The sequence below is a fragment of the Electrophorus electricus genome, chromosome 23 (assembly GCF_013358815.1).
Source record: "Electrophorus electricus isolate fEleEle1 chromosome 23, fEleEle1.pri, whole genome shotgun sequence".
NCBI lineage: Eukaryota > Metazoa > Chordata > Actinopteri > Gymnotiformes > Gymnotidae > Electrophorus > Electrophorus electricus.
This window is the reverse complement of record NC_049557.1, coordinates 6422095-6440012: the sequence shown is the minus strand read 5'-3', so window position 1 is coordinate 6440012 and position 17918 is coordinate 6422095. Positions and strand designations below refer to the sequence as shown.

The 17918-nt window shown below is 38.6% G+C and overlaps 1 protein-coding gene across 4 annotated transcripts; it reads right to left on the bottom strand.

Annotated features, from left to right (window-relative positions):
* Positions 1-1266: 1266 nt before the first annotated feature.
* On the bottom strand, positions 1267-16541 carry slc13a3 (solute carrier family 13 member 3). Of its 4 annotated transcripts, XM_027029120.2 has the most exons (14): positions 15954-15970; positions 15283-15338; positions 13804-14069; positions 12413-12576; positions 10826-10889; positions 10185-10364; positions 8520-8645; positions 7816-7908; positions 7010-7114; positions 4976-5073; positions 3856-3968; positions 2573-2734; positions 2301-2438; positions 1267-1460 (listed from the first exon to the last, which is right to left on the bottom strand). In XM_027029120.2, the coding sequence occupies exons 3-14, from the start codon at positions 14037-14039 to the stop codon at positions 1284-1286; spliced, it is 1656 nt and encodes a 551-aa protein (XP_026884921.1). In that variant the 5' UTR covers positions 14040-14069; positions 15283-15338; positions 15954-15970; the 3' UTR covers positions 1267-1283. The 4 variants fall into 4 exon arrangements, with proteins under 4 accessions (XP_026884921.1, XP_026884918.1, XP_026884919.1 ...); XM_027029117.2 differs by lacking the exon at positions 15283-15338 and having other exon boundaries at positions 15954-16541; XM_027029118.2 differs by lacking the exons at positions 15283-15338; positions 15954-15970 and adding an exon at positions 15219-15249.
* Positions 16542-17918: the final 1377 nt, after the last annotated feature.

Here is a 17918-nt window from a genome sequence, read left to right as displayed (position 1 = left end):
ATTCCACCCCCAGTGATTCTTCTTCATGTTACAAAACAGCCGTTATACTGACACCTAGTGGCCTGGATGTATCAGAGATTCTGTAATAAATGCATTTGAAATATGGAAATTTGGCTCATTTCATATGAGGTGTACTTTATGGGGGAAAAAAAAGTTAAAAATAATAATTAATCACTTTCATAAATATTTGTTACTTTATGGTGGCAAAAATGTCTGATTGCTCCTTTAAATACTGAAAGTGATACAGTGATACAAATTTACAAACTCTCTCTCTCTTTCTCTCTCTCTCTACCTCTCTCTCTCTCTCTCTCTCTCTCTCTCTCTCTCACCTTGCCTCTCTCTCTCTCTCTCTACCTCTCTCTCGCTTTACCTCCCTCTCTCTCTCTCTATCTCTCTCTCTCTACCTCTCTCTCTCTTTACCTCTCTCTCTCTCTCTCTCTCTCTCTTTATCTCTCTCTCTCTCTCTCTCTCTCTCTCTCTCTCTCTCTCTCTCTCTCTCTCTCTCTCTCTCTCTCTCTCTCTCTGTGTGTGTGTGTGTGTGTGTGTGTGTGTGTGTGTGTGTATGTGTGTATGTGTTTATACTTTTTTTTAGTGGTCAGTGAATCATGTACAGAGGGTTTTAGAGTCACTGTGCATTGTATTCCAGTACTAGGTCCCCTGCAATTGAATATGACATTATTCAAAACCAGGCCATTACTCAAACCAGGAAGGAACTCTATGACCTCTTGTGATCACAGTTTATCTGTAGCTGATACAGCTGCAAAAGAGTCTTACTTAAAAGTGAAACTAATGTTTTCTAGAGAAGTAAAAAAAAATGGAAGTAAATACAAAACTTCTAAAACTGAATAATGTAGAACTAGCACAGTCAACAACAAAATAACAGATAAACATTTACCAAGGTAAAATGTTACAATACAAATACAAATACTGAGATTAAAAAAGGTGTCATGATTTTTATGGCTTCAAAGTTGGTGGGCTTGTAGTTAAATTTGTTGGCCACAAAGTCAGTTCCTGGCACTGGCACTAGAGGGCACTGTTCTATTGGTTTTAGTTGGTTTTAGTCTTCAAGGTTTGTAGCATGAAAAAGGAAAACATAAAAAAAAACCGCAAAAATAAACCAACAAACAAACTGAAAGTGAGATGCCACTATTTATCAGACCTGTAAGGAAACTGATTTAGGACTGTGTGTGTGTGTGTTTGTGTGTGTGTGTGTGTGTGTGTGTGTGTGTGTGTGTGTGTGTGTGTGTGTGTGTGTGTGTGTGTGTGTGTGTGTTTGGCTTTCTCTATCCAGTAAGGTTAAATGCTGGTAATGTAGTTACAGTCATTGTGGTTGCTGTAGTGTTGAGAGTCCTAGCCCAATCTGGGTAGGTGTGCAGGGCGAACAGGTGCAATCCCCATGTGTTTATAGCCAGAGACGCACACAAGATGCCCAGGATGTTCATCATAAACCCAGTCTTCACCTGTAAAAACATCATCACGAGAAGTTGTTTATTAATGGCCTCACAAGGACCAGCTCTGAGTCTGTTAACAGCAAGCGAAGACAACGGTAGTGCCTGTGTGATTTGAGTCTTGCCACCCCTTGTGACACCATGTTAAGGCTTTTATGGAGTGGCTCGATTGTTTTCTGAATACTCTAAAAACAAAATTACTACTGGTTGTACATTGAACGCCAGTTCCAAAACTGCAGTTCCATCGGTTCCAAAACACACATATATATATATATGTGTGCGTGTGTGTGTGTGTGTGTGCGTGCGTGCGTGCGTGTGTGTGTGTGTGTGTGTGTGTGTGTGTGCGTGCGTGTGCGTGTGTGTGTGTGTGTGTGTGTGTTTGTGTGTCACTCTGATAGTGTAGCATTTACCAGTGTTTTTAGTTTGTATTTTTGTTTCTCTGTTGGTTTTACTGTTCTGCCTCATTTACTCTGCATAGAACTTCCATTTTGTAAAATCTTTTGGCCTTAGAGCTTAATGTACTTAGTAAATATGTCATATAAGAACTTAAATTTGTGCATACATTTACTACATGATAAAGGAAACAGTGCACTCAATGAAATTAAATGTGTGTACAGCTTCTCCATGTATTATTTTTCACATGATCCTGTATATCTCTGAAAGTGTTTATTGGTTTAATGGAAGCCTATTTAGTAATGTTTTATAGATAGGAACCATAGACAGCAATAGAGAGCAAACAGTTTTTGCTTTAAAAAAAAGTCTAACCCTGCATGCATTTGCTACAAGACAAATAAATAAAGCAAAATTTCAGTGGTGACCTCCTGCCAGCCTGATATTTTTCCGCATACCTACCATGTCTTTGACCATGAGGTGTCCTGAGGCAAAGGCAATGGAATTGGGAGGAGTGGACACTGGAAGCATGAAAGCATATGAGCAGCCGATCGTTGCTGGAATCATGAAGTACAGGGGGTTCACGTTGACACGCATGGCCTGCGAAGAACAAACAAGCGAACATACCAGCAATGTGAACCTTACTACCCATGTACGCCTCTCTCACTGAACATGCTGATGCTTTCTGTGTGGCAGTGGTGTGCTGTCTGCTCTGCTTATGAACACCCTCTCACTAGTTCAGCGATGACTGGGAGGAAGATGATGATGGTTGCGGTGTTACTGGCGAACTCGGTGAAGCAGGCGATGAAGGCTGTGATGAGAATTGAGGCCACAGCAGGAGGAACATGAGCTAGTGGCTGCAGATGCTTTCCAATCAACACAGCCAATCCAGATTCCTGTTGCAAGGCAAATGAATCAAGCTGAACTAAAATAGCATGAGCAGAATGGAGCTGATCTGAACTAAGCTGCGATGAAATTGACTTTAAGTGAGTGACTGAATACATATGGTTTAAGTTTCCATTGCCTTGATGATGACACAGAAGTGTATCCTCTTACTCGACTCAGGAAAAAAAACAGTACATTAACTTGTTCAAAAACTGCTAGAAGCAAGCTCTCTAATGTCCCTGATCCTGATAACTTTTTAGTCGCATCAAGGGTAGCTGTGAAGAATCTTTGTCTCTCTCTACCTAATCTTGCAATTAAGGCAATCAGGTTACCAGATCTGCCTTCTTCCAGCTAACCAATATTCCTAGCCAAGAAATATATTCTCATTGCATGATGCAAAGAAACTAGTCCATGCCTCTTGGTTGGATCAATGCTTTTGCTGCATTAAGAGGAGTCCTTATTAGGACCTTTATTACGCATTACTACATTGGCTGCGAGTTAAATCAATACAAAATACTATTTTTAACATAATATTTATGTGACATCTTTGCCTGTCATGGCTCATAATGACTGCTTTGATCACAAGATTTTATTGGTGGCTAGAATTATGAAAACTACAGAATGGGGCAGAGATCCTTTGTCCTATGCACCCCCACCTATAGAATACCCTTTCTGTCTGTGTTCATGACTCATGACTCAGTTTCAATCTTTAGGTCTGGGCTGAGAATCTACTTATCTACTCAGGCTTTAGTCATGGGGAGAGAGATATACCTCTCTGTGTCTCTAAAGATAGCTAACAACCCATTATGAAGGAAAAACAAGCATATCAGTCTAGAATCAGTGCCATTATTAGCCAATGGACTTTATTATTATTATTATTATTAGTAGTAGTAGTAGTAGTAGTAGTATAAGATATGTAAGATATAATTAATATGAAGAAATAATATGAAGAATTCCAATGTCTGGCTACTTTGTTGTTAGCTGTCACTTAGCCTCAAATCACATGGCAACCTTACATGGCAGGAGCAGAGCAGAAGGATGCTAAAAAAGAAAAAAAAACCTTCTGCCCACTGCCAGCAGTGTGTCAGGTAAAATGACAGAATATAAACCAATAAAGTGTATGTGTGTCTACCTCACAGCCCTTCGCCATAGCAAAGCCGCCACCCAGGAGAAGGACAATGTTCCAAGGCACACACTCCTGAGCTCTCTTCCACGACAGCAGAGGCACATATGGGGTGGTAGAGGCTGCAGACAACGGTGAGACTACACATTTAGCTTCTTCAACATTTTACCTTATTTACTCATTTCTGAATGATATTTATCCTGTCATATTATGGGCATTGTGGTTACTCAAAAATAATAAAACAATGATTTTAATTTCATTTTAGGTGTCGAAGTAAACATTCAATTCAACTGCTGATAGATTTCCTATTTAAATTTTTCAAAACAATGACAGATTATTCTTCTATTAATCAAAACAAACATTAGTTTAAAAAAAAATAATCACTGTTACATAGAAGGCTAATAAACACACAAATTTTGCTTTACCTTAATGTTTTAAGAATAAGCTCTAAAGAAACTCAAAGAAAGAAGTTCCTTTAAATATCTGTGCATATGCAACAGGAAGACTAGAGAGTAATTTCTAAAATCTAAAAAGAAAGCATGGTACATTTTTTTTTTTGTGAGATTACTGTAATTACTGTAGCACCGTGAGCTCAAGATAAAATGTACTAAGCTAAATAATTAACATTCCACAACTTATTTATTGTGCCCCAACACAGGAATATCCAGGAATGACATAGCCTACATAAGACACTGGGTGAGACCGTCACTGCTCTATGGAACGTTACAGTGGGTGCAGAGCACAGCGTGTGAAGGTTCTGCAGCAGCAGTCTTTGGAAGTTTGGTGGAAGTCAGAATCTTAAACCAATCAAATATCAGTACTGTTCTCTGGTCCCCACCAGCACACACTATTATATATAAAGATTTTGTTACATTTACATTGATAATGTTTTTCTTTTTTCTTAAAGCATATACAATAAAGTGAATAAAGTTACATGTTGTGTATTAAAAGTAATCTCTGTAAAATTAATCTAAACATAATCATCAGAATATGAAAGGCAGTAACTATTTAGAGATCTAAGATGCCTGCCATATTCCAGGCTTGCTACATCCATGGGAGAACCTGTAGTTCATCTGCTCTGAGATCAGTGCCAAGTACATGTGAGTATGGTGTGAACTTGTGCTCTGACCTCGAGGGTTGAACCACCACCGCAGCGAGGGACGCTGGGAGGGGAAGAAGAAAAGGATGGAGACGATGAAGACTCCTGTGACAGCATCTGACACGTACCTGCACACATAAGACAGAAAACATGAGGAGAAAAGTACAAGGAAAAAAATATAGCCTCATTTTCTTTGACTTAATGTAGTCCTTATATATTCTTTTAAATCTTGCTTCAGAAATCAGACTTCTCATATGCATTACAAAAGCCTTTAACAGAGCCTAGATTTGTGTTCAGTTTAACTATCCATTAACCTCAAACCCTGTTGAAGCCTTCTGCTTTCTGGTCTGAAGACAATGTTGTTAACCATTATTTAGGGTAACAAATTTAGCAACCCACATTAGACTCTGCGTGGTTCATAATGGACCAAGATAAGCTCAAAGTATGTCTCTGCCTTTGTCCAAAACTCACTTCTTCTGTGTATGCTCATTAGTACACATGCTGTGGTGCAGTGTTAGTACAGCTGAGAACCCCGTAGAGTGGGTGTTGAAGCTCCTTCGCTCCCTCGTGTTCTTCCCCTCAGGGAGAGAAGGGGGCGGGGTGATGGTGCATAATAACAACAGGTTTTCTTTGTGGCAAGTTAGACAGCAGCGTTTACCGACACTGTCTGTCAGTCCTGGCTGATTGAGGGTACGAACATCTATAGTATCTGAAAACGTAAATAAACATCTTGCAGATGTACAGCCTATAATAGTGAACCACTGAACCTGCTGTACTTGGTGATTATTGATATGGCAACACATGCTAATAGTCTCCTTACAGTCCATAATTCTTAACCAAGTTCATGCTGCATCTAATGTTACTGAGGATGAATTGTTGTTTGGCTCTATTAAGGATGTCATGCCTCTCTCTCTCTCTCTCTCTCTCTCTCTCTCTCTCTCTCTCTCTCTCTCTCTCTCTCTCTAGTCAGAGAAAGGTCAGTTGGAGACTGTGGAAGGAGATATGCTTGCCAGGATCTCTGCACCTCATGTCACTGTGCATTAGAATGATGGGGATAAAATGTGTAGTAAAGACAGGTGATGGCTCTCTGAATCACTCTCTGATTCTTGGATCTCTCCATCGTTATCACCTGATGCAGAGGTTCCCTGTGTTTCCATGAATAGGTTGCTATGTATAAGTTGAACTTATTCTAACACTCTGGTTGCTGGCAAGCAAAACACAAGTTAGACAGCTTTTATTAACAATGAGTTTATGATATATAAAAAAAATAAAAACAACTACAACAGAAAATACTGCTATTATTTTTAGACTGCAAGGCATACTATGACATAAAACACTCACTATCAAGTGTGAGATAAAGCACTCACCAGTATCGACACATTGCCACCAAAGTTAGCCTGCATAACACAACCAGGAATTAACTCCGACCATTACTAACAAATATTCCACAAAAGCTCAACAATTAACAGCACTGTGAAAAAAAAAAGGCCCATGAGAGTTATGCAACATAGCTGTCCCAGGAACCAGAGAAACACAGAACCAGCCTCCAGGAATGTGATACTGGATTCAAAGCTCTTCCCAGTCTTGCTAATGTATTCATGACAATAGTTAGCAAAGAAAGCTGATGCTTGGCAGGTGAGTGTGCTCACAGCATGTCCTACCCCAGCCTCCATCCTAAATCACCAAGATGAACTTAAATGCTGCTTTTCAGAATTTGAGTAGTTTAGGTGGGAAATGAGCATTCTAAAAGAAGATTCCTTTAAAAGGTAAGAGCAGCTTGTAACTGTTCATTTACTTCCTTCTTGTTTCACAGAAAACACTGCATTACAGAAAGTTTTAGATCCAGATGCCTGATTTAAACTACCATGTAGAAATGCAGAAATATAATAGTTTTTTCATATGTGCTGTGTGTGACCTTGATGGATTCATTGCGCATTATGACCTTGAAAGTTTGCAGTGAAATCTCTGACATTTTGAATCTGAGGCTTCAGAATGGGCATTTATGAGATAAGCATGCTCGCAGAAATAATCTCAGCCCCCAGAGCTGGAGATTCTGTGTCTTACCCTTTGTTGAAGAATATGGACCACCCTGTGACAAATTTAGGGTCTCTGGTAAACAGGAGGACAGCAAAGATAATAAAGAAGAATGAGATGGATCCCTCTGCAAAACTACAAGGAGAGAAGAGGCTATATAAGGTTGCAGAAATATCAGAGAGATGTCCAATCCACTAAAGATATGATGGTATGTGTTAACAATAATAGCAATATGAATTTATAGCAGACAATGTTGGGAGTAATGAGATGGAAATGTCTTGACACAGAAACGTCTACACATAAAGCTTAGGTACCAAAGACCATATATGCAGGCCAACACTTGACTGTGCTCATTTCCTAAACCATAGTAGAACTAAATTATGAGAAGATACATGACAGCTAAGACAAGAAAACATTCCCAGGGCATAATACACTCAGTGGTCACTTTATCAGATAGAGCAACTTCATAGCTAAGACTATAGGCTACCAGTCCTTTTTGGTGAGTTCTCAGGTGTTTGCTGACTGACTTTAGTACTTCAGAGGGAATTCTAATTGACTGTCAGATATATAACAGCCAATTGATGAGTTTGTTTTCATTGACTGTTGTTACAGCATTTAATTCTCAATGAAGTACACAATTTATAATCTTTCATCTTGAGTCTATTGTTCATCGAGATCTGATTTTTTTGTGTGTGTGTGATGTGTGAAGTGTTCCCTTAATTTTGGGGGGGGGCAGTGTATATTTTGAAGGGATATCATAAAGGGATATCATTTTATGTGTTCTCAAAAATTGTGCATTTTTGTATTAAATCTAAAATCCCAGTGTAAAGTCTCACTTGATGGGCCCAAGCTTTTTGTAGTCTTCATCAATGATTGCTCTGGCCTTAGCCTCTGCAGCTGCGTGGCTCTTTTGTTTGCTTACACACAATCTAAACAAACACACACACACACACATCCACATGCACATACGTATGCACACAAACCATGCATACAAACACAGTCCAATGCACACATTCATGCCCAGATCAATGCACACAGACTGGAATAAATTAATATGCACAGGACATACATACAGTTTATGCATACATACATGTGGGCATCAGTCTGTGTTGATGTAGGCAAACATACATGCATACATATCAGATTATGTGTGTGTGTGTGTGTGTGTATGTGTATGTGTGTATGTGTGTGTGTGTGTGTGTGTGTGAATGTGTGTGTGTGTGTATGTGTGTGTGTGTGTGTGCGTGCATGTGCATGCGTGCGTGCGTGCGTGTGTGCATGGGTGTGTGTGTGTATGTGTATGTGTGTGAATGTGTGTGTGTGTGTGTGTGTGCGTGCGTGCATGTGCATGCGTGCGTGTGTGCGTGGGTGTGTGTGTGTGTATGTGTATGTGTGTGAATGTGTGTGTGTGTGTGTGTGCGTGCGTGCGTGTGTGCGTGGGTGTGTGTGTGTGCGTGTGTATGTGTGTGAATGTGGGTGTGTGTGTGTGTATGTGTATGTGTGTGAATGTGTGTGTGTGTGTGTGTGTGTATGTGTGTACCGTGAGGTCAGTCCTCCATAGAGGATCGCAATCCAGATCCATGCAACGAAAAGGAAGATGACCATGAGCGGGAAAGCGAAGACAATCCATGACCCGAAATTGATCAAGTCACACTGTGGGAAGTAACTGCAAAACACAGTTACCTTCGTTCACTGAAAGATTTTTGTTGACCAACATGCTAATCTCTCATACTGCAAGAAAATGATTTTCCCCAATAGGTAACATATTCTCAATCTATAGGTTAACTGAAAACTGAACTAAATCTGCTTACAATTACATTTTTCTTCCAGATTTCACCTGTGAACAGCAAAACATCTGTGCTTTTACTGGTGGCATTCTTGAGCCATTTAATGAAAATCCTTCCTCTGGGCATCTCTCATTTTCTGCCTACTCTTCCTCAGCCATCCTCTATCAAGCCTTAGTTACAATCTAAGTGCTGGAGTGTTTATACTTGCCTTTTTTTCAATGGTCCTCTTGTAAGTCGGGCAAAGTGCAGTTAGTATTTACACATGTAAGGATTAAGTAAGGACAGTAGTTCGACCTGAACTATTTGCACAGATTAAAGCCACAGAGTCTGTCAGACAGACAAAATGATTGGGTTTAGATGGATTAGAAGAGCACAAAAGATTAAAATAGCTTTGTATAGAAATTTGCTATGGGGCTATGCATATGAATTGCATGTTGTAGCAATTTTTCTTTGAGTGTTTTTGAGTGGTGCATTGCCATATGTATTTCCATGGGGATAGCATCAGATACTAAACATAATTTTAACTAACCTAGGCAACCTACATCTCAGGCTAGCACACCAGAATGACCTAAAACTTCAAGTCTATGAATTACGCAAAACGAGCCGACTGGGCTTATGCTTACACAAGATAATCTTTGAGGTCTGAGCAGTTATTGCGATGACCTCTTGAACTTTTAGCACTCCCTTGATTAGTCATCAAAGAGGAATTAAGGTTAATAATCAATGTAGGTTATCTCATGAGTTACTGAGGGAATTATTTCACATCTTTACTTCACAGCTCTGCTAATCAAAGTCCACTGCCCTTTTTCGATGGTACACTTTTTGAGATTTGGGTGACATCAATTATAAGTCAGCTGTCGAGACAATGATTAAGACTAGTCAAACTAAACAATGTCATAAGACCCTTTTGATTTTAGAGCAACACGCGGTGTATGTCAGAAAGATGGCTGCCCGTGACTATGCCTCTGTTTGTTTGATGAACTGTGGATTCCAGAGATACACTGCTTCCTCCCAGAATGCATTACTTCTTTACTGTTAAATACTGCTAAAAATCTTTTTTCATAGAAATCTCAAATTTATTATTTACATTTATGCCATTTAGCAGACGCTTTTATCAAATAGTCTACTCATAGAAGTATCTTCAGCTTGAACAAATAGGTTAAAGTCCCAAAAAAAAAAAAACCCATAACCCAACATTCTGCCAAAAACAAGAGTCAGAGCATAAAACTAGATTGAGTGTAAACCTATATTAATACAGTTTCATAAAATGAAAGACAATTTGAATTAAATTACTATCTGCTCCTCAGAAGAATACTTATGCAGGGACACTTAATTGAATTTAAGTGATAATGCCTGTGTGATAGTTCTCCTGCCATGATGCAGGTCTGGAGAGCATTGTCCTACTAGGTCCCACTCACCTCTTGAGCTGGCCGATGAAGATAAGGTTAGGTGCTGTTCCTGTGAGTGTCGCCGTACCTCCGATGCTTGCAGCATAAGGAATGCAAATGAGGAATCCTTTCCAAACTTTCAACTGGTATTCTGCATCTCCCCTGATCTCTTCTAGACTCCTCTCGTCCACTTTTTCCATTCCATCAGCTCTGTGCAGTTGCCATGGATACAGCCGGGACATGAGGATTCAGAATCTGGGTGCATTTGACTTTGCATTGAGGCTAATAAGATATAATAAACTGATGACAGTTTCAAGCACAAAATCAAAGACCAGACTGCTGCTAGTCAATAGCAGAAATCTTAAAATTGTATCTAATTCACACTTTTCTCAAAATTGACAGTTATAATTCAACTACAAGGCATATTGTTTAGTGGAAATAATGCAGTTGTTATGCCAGTACATCCACACTAACATCACATCCATTTGCAGCACCCAAACCTCCTTCATAGTCTTTGGTTACCACATAATTAGTTTGATATGACACCCTGATTTGCTTAGGCCATTATTCACGATGTTATGATGTCAAGGCCATTATCTAAGAGAGGCCATTTCAGTGGACCTGACCGACATTTCATGCAGTTTTGCAGCAGTATCCCTTAATGCCTTTACCTCTCCTCCTCAGTCAGGATGTGCTTTTCTGATGGCAGTATGTGCAGCTTTACCTGACACTGACCTGCAGAGGGAGAACATGGGTGTTAATGTCGATAATGTTAATTCAAACCCACATCTCTCTCTCTCTGAGTTTGCTGTAATGCCCAGCTTTTCTTTTTTCTTAGCCATTACATAATATTTTAATTGCACAGTGTGCTAAGCAGTGTGCTAAGCCCATACAAGTTCAAGATTTACGTTACACTAATGGATTCTGCCTACCTGATGAATAAGACATTTCTCAGCTAATCTTACATGTAAAAACGTAAAAACTCTATGTAAAAATGTTACAGAACCATAACAATGCTAAAGGCTTACTGTCTACAAAAGTCATCGCTCAAAGTTCACCAACTGGATTATGTATTATGGTTTTACAGTCTAATTCTGCTCTGCAAAAGCTGAAATTTTGGAGGAAGACCACATTCTTGACCATGCCTCACTCATAAATTAATTTCATACATTTTTCCATCTCTGTTCTCAGTAACAAAGCTGTCACACCTTTCGACTTCCCAGTCTCCTGCCTGTTCCTTCTTGACTTCCACATGTATCCCGTGGTCCTTCGGCAGGAGTTATACTGAACTCTACCCCATGTTCTAGGAGTCCTTTCCCTTCCCAGAATTCCAATTATCCCTCCTCATACTATAGCCATCCAAAGGAACTGTTGTCTGCAGTTGGACAATATCTTTGTACTACTTTCTACGCAACCCTTGCTGCTGTCACTGAAAGCATGGCAACATTTTTTTCACTAGATTGTTTAGCTATTCCACACACAAATCGTTATACGGATATATGTCTGGCTCCATGAGTATTTGATGTCCTCATCTATTTTTGCCTAAGAAAGAGCTTGAAATTTAATTGGAAGAAAAGTCTTGTGAGTTTCACATTAGTCTCATATGAGATGGCATTAATAGATCACACTGCCTCAAAGCATATAGAATACAGAACAGGATCAGCATGCAAAAGAGACATCAAAGTGTTGAGCTAGACAATAGCTGTTGAATTGGGGTCTGCTTTCCTGATGTGTCTTCTAACTGCATACATATGCAACTCAAAAACACATTTGGATAAGTGTGACAGAAGTGTGACACAGGGATATAGAACATCATGAAGAAATATAGAGAAGCCAGCTCTTCTTAGACACAATAACAACATTACATTACATTATAACAGTTTGGGTGAACAACTGAGCTCTTGCCATGAAAATCCATATATTAGCCATTTCCCCTTTTTGTGTAATCAGTTATATAAGTTTTTGATTTTGTACACCTTTTATATTAAAATTATATTAAAACGCTAAACATTCTGTATTTAGACTTACCTTAATTCATGTTGGCATGTAAAAATAAAACTTGCAATAATGCTTTATAATCTTGTTTCTATTTTGTACAATGCAGACAAAAAAAATTAATATACAAGTATGATTTTTCATTACAAGGGCTCAATTTAAAAAAAAAAAAGTGTTTACTCACTTACAGCCAGAAAGAAACATGAAACAAACTCATGTACAAAAGGCCACAAATGTACACTCTTAATATTTTATCTACTTACTTTCAGGAACTTCCTTCACCTTGCAGTTGTCCTTCAGTGTCTTCAGGTCTCCAAACAGGCTTTCCAGAATGGCATTAGCGATGGGTAGCATCATGGCTGTGGTTGCAGTATTACTCAGCCACATAGAGAGGAAGGAGGAAGTGATCATCATGCCCATAATCAACCTGGAGCACAAACAAAATGACAGTTTTGGGGATGGCACAACAGCACAATGATACAGGAATACCGTAACTCAAGAGAACAGTTACACCGAGATTGAGAAAGAGTAAAGTAGACTGGAATCCTTTCGGATAGGCCCAAGATTCTTAGGCATATTGAGCTGGTATTTTCCAGCTTTGATTTTATGCACTTTATACCTTTCTATCTGCTAGATGATAGACTCAGGATTAAAAAAAAAGCTTAATATTTCTTGTAAGTCTGTGTAAACTGAATTTCCACTGTGCATTCTGCAACTGCAAAATGCAGAGGGACATCTCAGCAGAGATAGGACAATTGAGTATGTTCATCAATTCTCAGTCCACACTCGTTACTTTCAGAAATTGAAAGTACTTTTCAGGAACTTGGGCATCTTTGTCTGAAAAGCTGGCTGATATAAATGCTCCAGTTAGATCCTTTGATAGGTATGATAACCAGCATAGGGAAATTTCATGGTCAACTAAAATATTTTGCATTCTACCTACAGAAAATCCACAAAATACCTGAACTGATTAAAAAATTAAATAACTTATTTGAAATAGCTTATTTGACAATTAATAATTTTATAATGTTCAGGCAATCAATTGGAATGTGTTCTAACTAAAATCAGACATTTAAGGTGAATGTAAGGCCAGAACTTTAGGTATTGGAATATATATAAAGTGATTAGACATCATGATGAAGGTCGGTTTATGGTGTTTTGTTGTGATAGAGATTGCTGTAACATTGATTTGTGCAAATACAGAAAACATGGCAAACATAGGAAACAGATTGGTAAATATTAAAAAAACTGAAAAGAAACAACATCAATGACCCTATGCAGACTTTATTAGAACAATATTTCAATCCATAAAGGTTCATTCGGTTTCTTAACAGTTCTAAAGGACAAATTCAACATTTCCAAAGCCTGTCATTCTCTTAAAGAAACACATTGTGCAATGCAGCCTGATTAGTTAAATTCCAGCTTCATAACTGTATGCTAACTAACCTTGTTCCTTGATTTCTTAATAAGCCCTCCTGCCTCTGCTTCTTTCACGTCAACTCAACTCTTACCACAGTGTTCCTTAAATAACCACACTGACTTCCTAAACCCCCCACTCAGTAGCTTTGTGGAACATAATATGCTTATATAAGCAAAACATCATTTTAGCTAAAACACAGTCAGAATACATAGCAATGCACATTAGACCTCTCACCAGGCTGGTTTCACTCCAACAATCTTGAGCACCCTGAGAGCAATGCGCCGGTGCAGACCCCACTCCTCAATTGCTGAGGCCATCAGCAGACCACTCAAGAAGAGGAAGTTAGTCTCCAGGAAGTACTGAGGGCAGACCTTCTTGGAGGGTAGAATGCCCATGGTAGGGAAGAGACAGATGGGCAACATGGCAGTCACAGCTAGAGGGAGAGCCTCCGTACACCAGAACAGTGCCATGAGGAGTACCACATACAGACATTTCCCCTCCTGCCAGAAAGGGAGAGGAGATCGAGATGTATTGCATAACAGCTGGGTAAATGAAGAGATATGTGGCTGAAGAATGGTTGGATGTGGTTGAATGGACATTAGGCCTGTGTTATCCCCCCCCCATGTTCTTTAGCACCCTCCAAATAAGTATGCATTATTAGTTTAAATTGTCAATAGCTCTCATTCATTCTTATATAACCATACCATTGTGTATCCAAATTCACAGTACACCGAGATAAAGGGCCACTAGGAGGTTGGACAGGTAATGCTTACATTTATGGCATTTAGCTGACGCTTTTATCTAAAGCGACTTAGAATTATGAGTGAGTACAACTTGAGCAATTGAGGATTAGGCTCAGGGGCCCAACACTGGCAACTTGGCAGTGGTGGGGCTTGAACCAACCTTTTGATTAGAGGTCATGTACCTTAACCACTGAGCTACCACTGCCCCTAATGCTTTGTACTACACCCCTGAAACTGAACCATGATTTCAGTCTGAAAAATTCATGTTTGGGTGATCTGTGATACTATTGATTATTGCTCTGCACTGCTTTTCTAAAATGTAAACCAGTCTGTGTCACACTATGTGTGAGACATAGGATCTTTCTTCCAAAGAATGTTCCTGAAGACTATATAACTTCAATATAAAAGTATATGTCATTCAATTGCCTGTTATAATTGTCTGAAATGAAATCTGGTTGACAAGGTTGAAATCTGGGTTTTGTACATGTCATTCGAGTTTGTTGATAATCTGACAGCCCATTCCTGAGTTCTAATACATTGAAATCCTGCTCTTGGAGATTGACTGATAAGTGGTAGCCATAGTATGTTTAAAAGTCAACATATTTTCAATAATTTGCTAGGGAAGCTTTCCAGTTTCTAGACCCATATTTGAAATGAATAACAGATACACCTAGCCCCAATTTACACACAATGGGATTGGCTGATTTCTCAGATTTCAAATACCTTTTATATGTTATAGTGCCTCTCCTATTGGTGAATGCACCAAAATCAGCAGGTTACCTCAAGCTCCATAACTGAATGTTCCTGTCAAGTTTCATGAGAATTACTCAAAGAGTACCTAAGCAACAGATGTATACATTGCACATGTACACCATGCAGGCATTGACTGACCAGTGGAGACCATACAATTTACATGTCAGCCTGTTTTTGATGTTTGTTGAGTTTTATAAAGTCGTAGATATTTTGGTACCAAATTTCGTTTAATGCTGTGCTGTAAAGCCCCCTTCAGGCTGATAAGACTGATGACTAGAAGAAGAAGAAGAAGAAGAAGAAGAAGAAGAAGAAGAAGAAGAAGAAGAAGAAGAAGCAATTGTAATAATAAAATTACACTGCTGCATTTTATGCTCTGACCCTTAAAACCAGCAATAAAAAGATAGAAAAATTAGAAAAACTTGAACAATTTCAAGAAGGCCCAGCACTACATGTTAGGACCCTTAATTAGTATAGTTACAAGGATCTCTACAACCTATAAATACTTTCAGAGAAACAAACGTCGTAAGTAACCTACCTTCATAACACTGATTATTCAATTAATTTATTATATTGGGGTCAGTGAAAAATTTTAAGACTCATCATCCTAAATATCCTAAATAAGGATCCTAAATATCAGTTTGAAAACCAAAGAATAGAATGGCACGTCCACGTTAGAAATGGCTAATAGGTATTATAAATTTGTTATTTTGTCCAGTGAATCAGAGGTTGCATATGTGTCTGTTCATGATAAATTACATGGTACTGTAAGGCCATACTGGTCGTCAAACACACACACATGGTCTTCTCTTGACGTTAAACTACGTCTTTCAACGAAGATTCACTATAAAAATCGCAACGTGTGCTTACATAACGAACAGTGAACCCTACCTTTGCCGGCAGAACGAACAGCAGCGGAAGCAGTACCAGAGGCGCAAGGAGCAGAACAAGTTGATTACGCACGCACCAGAGTTTTTTGGAGAACTTTACCAATTCCATAACGCAGTTGTATTGTACGGATTGTATTTCTTTTTAGCGGACCCCTCTATTCAGCGTGCGTTGGTGAAGTTCAGACCATCGAGGCTACTTCTCAAGCTTTATCGCCTTTTATTTGTTGATTTTTTAAGCACGGCGGGAGAAGATTAACTATTGGTTTACACGTTAACTCGTCGTGCGTAGTTCTGTTTTCAGAGCTTTTCTTCTTTTGTCTAGAAAGTTTTCAGTTCGACAAAGGGAACTTAGAAGAATCTATATCAGAAATATACTATATCACGGGAATGTAATAAGTGCATCATGTAAATCCTCTTATTTTATAATCTGCTGGATTGTTGACCATATAGAGTGTAACAATGAAGTTCACGATTGGCGCATTCACTTTGTAGGGATAAGAAGACTCGAAAACAATGGCATGAGATGATTAGTCAAATGCCTAAAAGATCGTCTTGTAAAGCGGACAGTTTACTAATAAATATATGGTCATGAATATTTTTCTTTTGTGTTTCGTAGGTTTACTTTGGCAAAAGTAACGAGACTCCTTTATCAGCGAGTGCCGATATGTGGTCTGTTATATATGTTAAATGTAATGCTGTGACTGAGTAAAAGCTGTGGTTATGAGTACGGATCAGTGGGCTACGTTTTAGTCCGGGGTTTGGAGAAGGACGTAAACCTTTCACTTAAGTAGAATGTATGCAGTGTGTGTTCAATAGTATTCGGATGGTTGCTGAAACTGAATGAAAATGTATCAAATGTATATTGAATAATTTTCACCACTGAATGTAACATTACTCTCTTAAACGTGAAACTCATATATTCACAAAGGTAAAGTAATCAAGTCTTTGAACTAAAATAAACCAAATAAACAAAAACAGATATAATTAAATTATTCCTCAAATTTGCTTGTGACAGAAGCATAATATAAGTAGGCAGTTGCCTGTCAACAAAACATTTTATTTAAGTGCAAAAAAAATAAAATTTAGTCATTTGTTAAAATGTAACTATAAATTTAACTATTTAACTATTTTCTGCCAGTTCACTCAAACATCCACCATACACTTTATCAACTCACCAAAGTAACTAGTTATTAGACAAATGATATGGAGTTAAAGGTAAATGCTGTAAATGTAAATGCAAATGCCGTAAATGTAAATTTAATTGTAAAAGTATAATCCATCTCTTTTAACTGTAGTCTTTAAAACCATAAATATTCCATTTTGAATACTCAAAATGATATTTAAGTACCTATGTGGAACATTTACTGTGTTATTCTTCACAGTATAATATGAACAGTCATTCCTCCCAAGAGGATTTTAGCTTATAACCACATTTGAATGAAAGTCTTTGAAAGCTAGCTATACATATAGGCTGGTTCTTATCAGTGACTACAGAGGACATTGACCCTGAGCTCTTCTGTTGAGGCTTAGATATAAATCTCAAACATAAGTGCCACAGCCATGTCAGGACATGCGCCGAGTTAAATAAGAGCTAGCATGTAGTAGGTTGCTCATTTTGATGACTACTGTCTTTAAGTGTATTCATTCTTTTAAACGGCATTCTGGTAGCATTTTAGGTTTCAGCATTCCAGGTTACTGGCCAAAATTATGTGTGTGTGCTGCTGCAGTAAGACTTAGTCTTATTCAAAATGTAAGACAAGGTTGAGAATCTTCTTTGGTTCTCCTTAGGCTTAGTGTTCATCTAGCCAAACTGGAGGTTTTGGAATGGAAAGTGACACAATGAAGCATTTCATTACAGTGTGCAGTTGGTCTATAAATTCAGTTCCATTTCTTTTCAGAAACACAGATAGTTAAAAGAGGAGCAGAACGCAGGGACAGTTCCACTTTGTATGGTGCTCTGGGACAC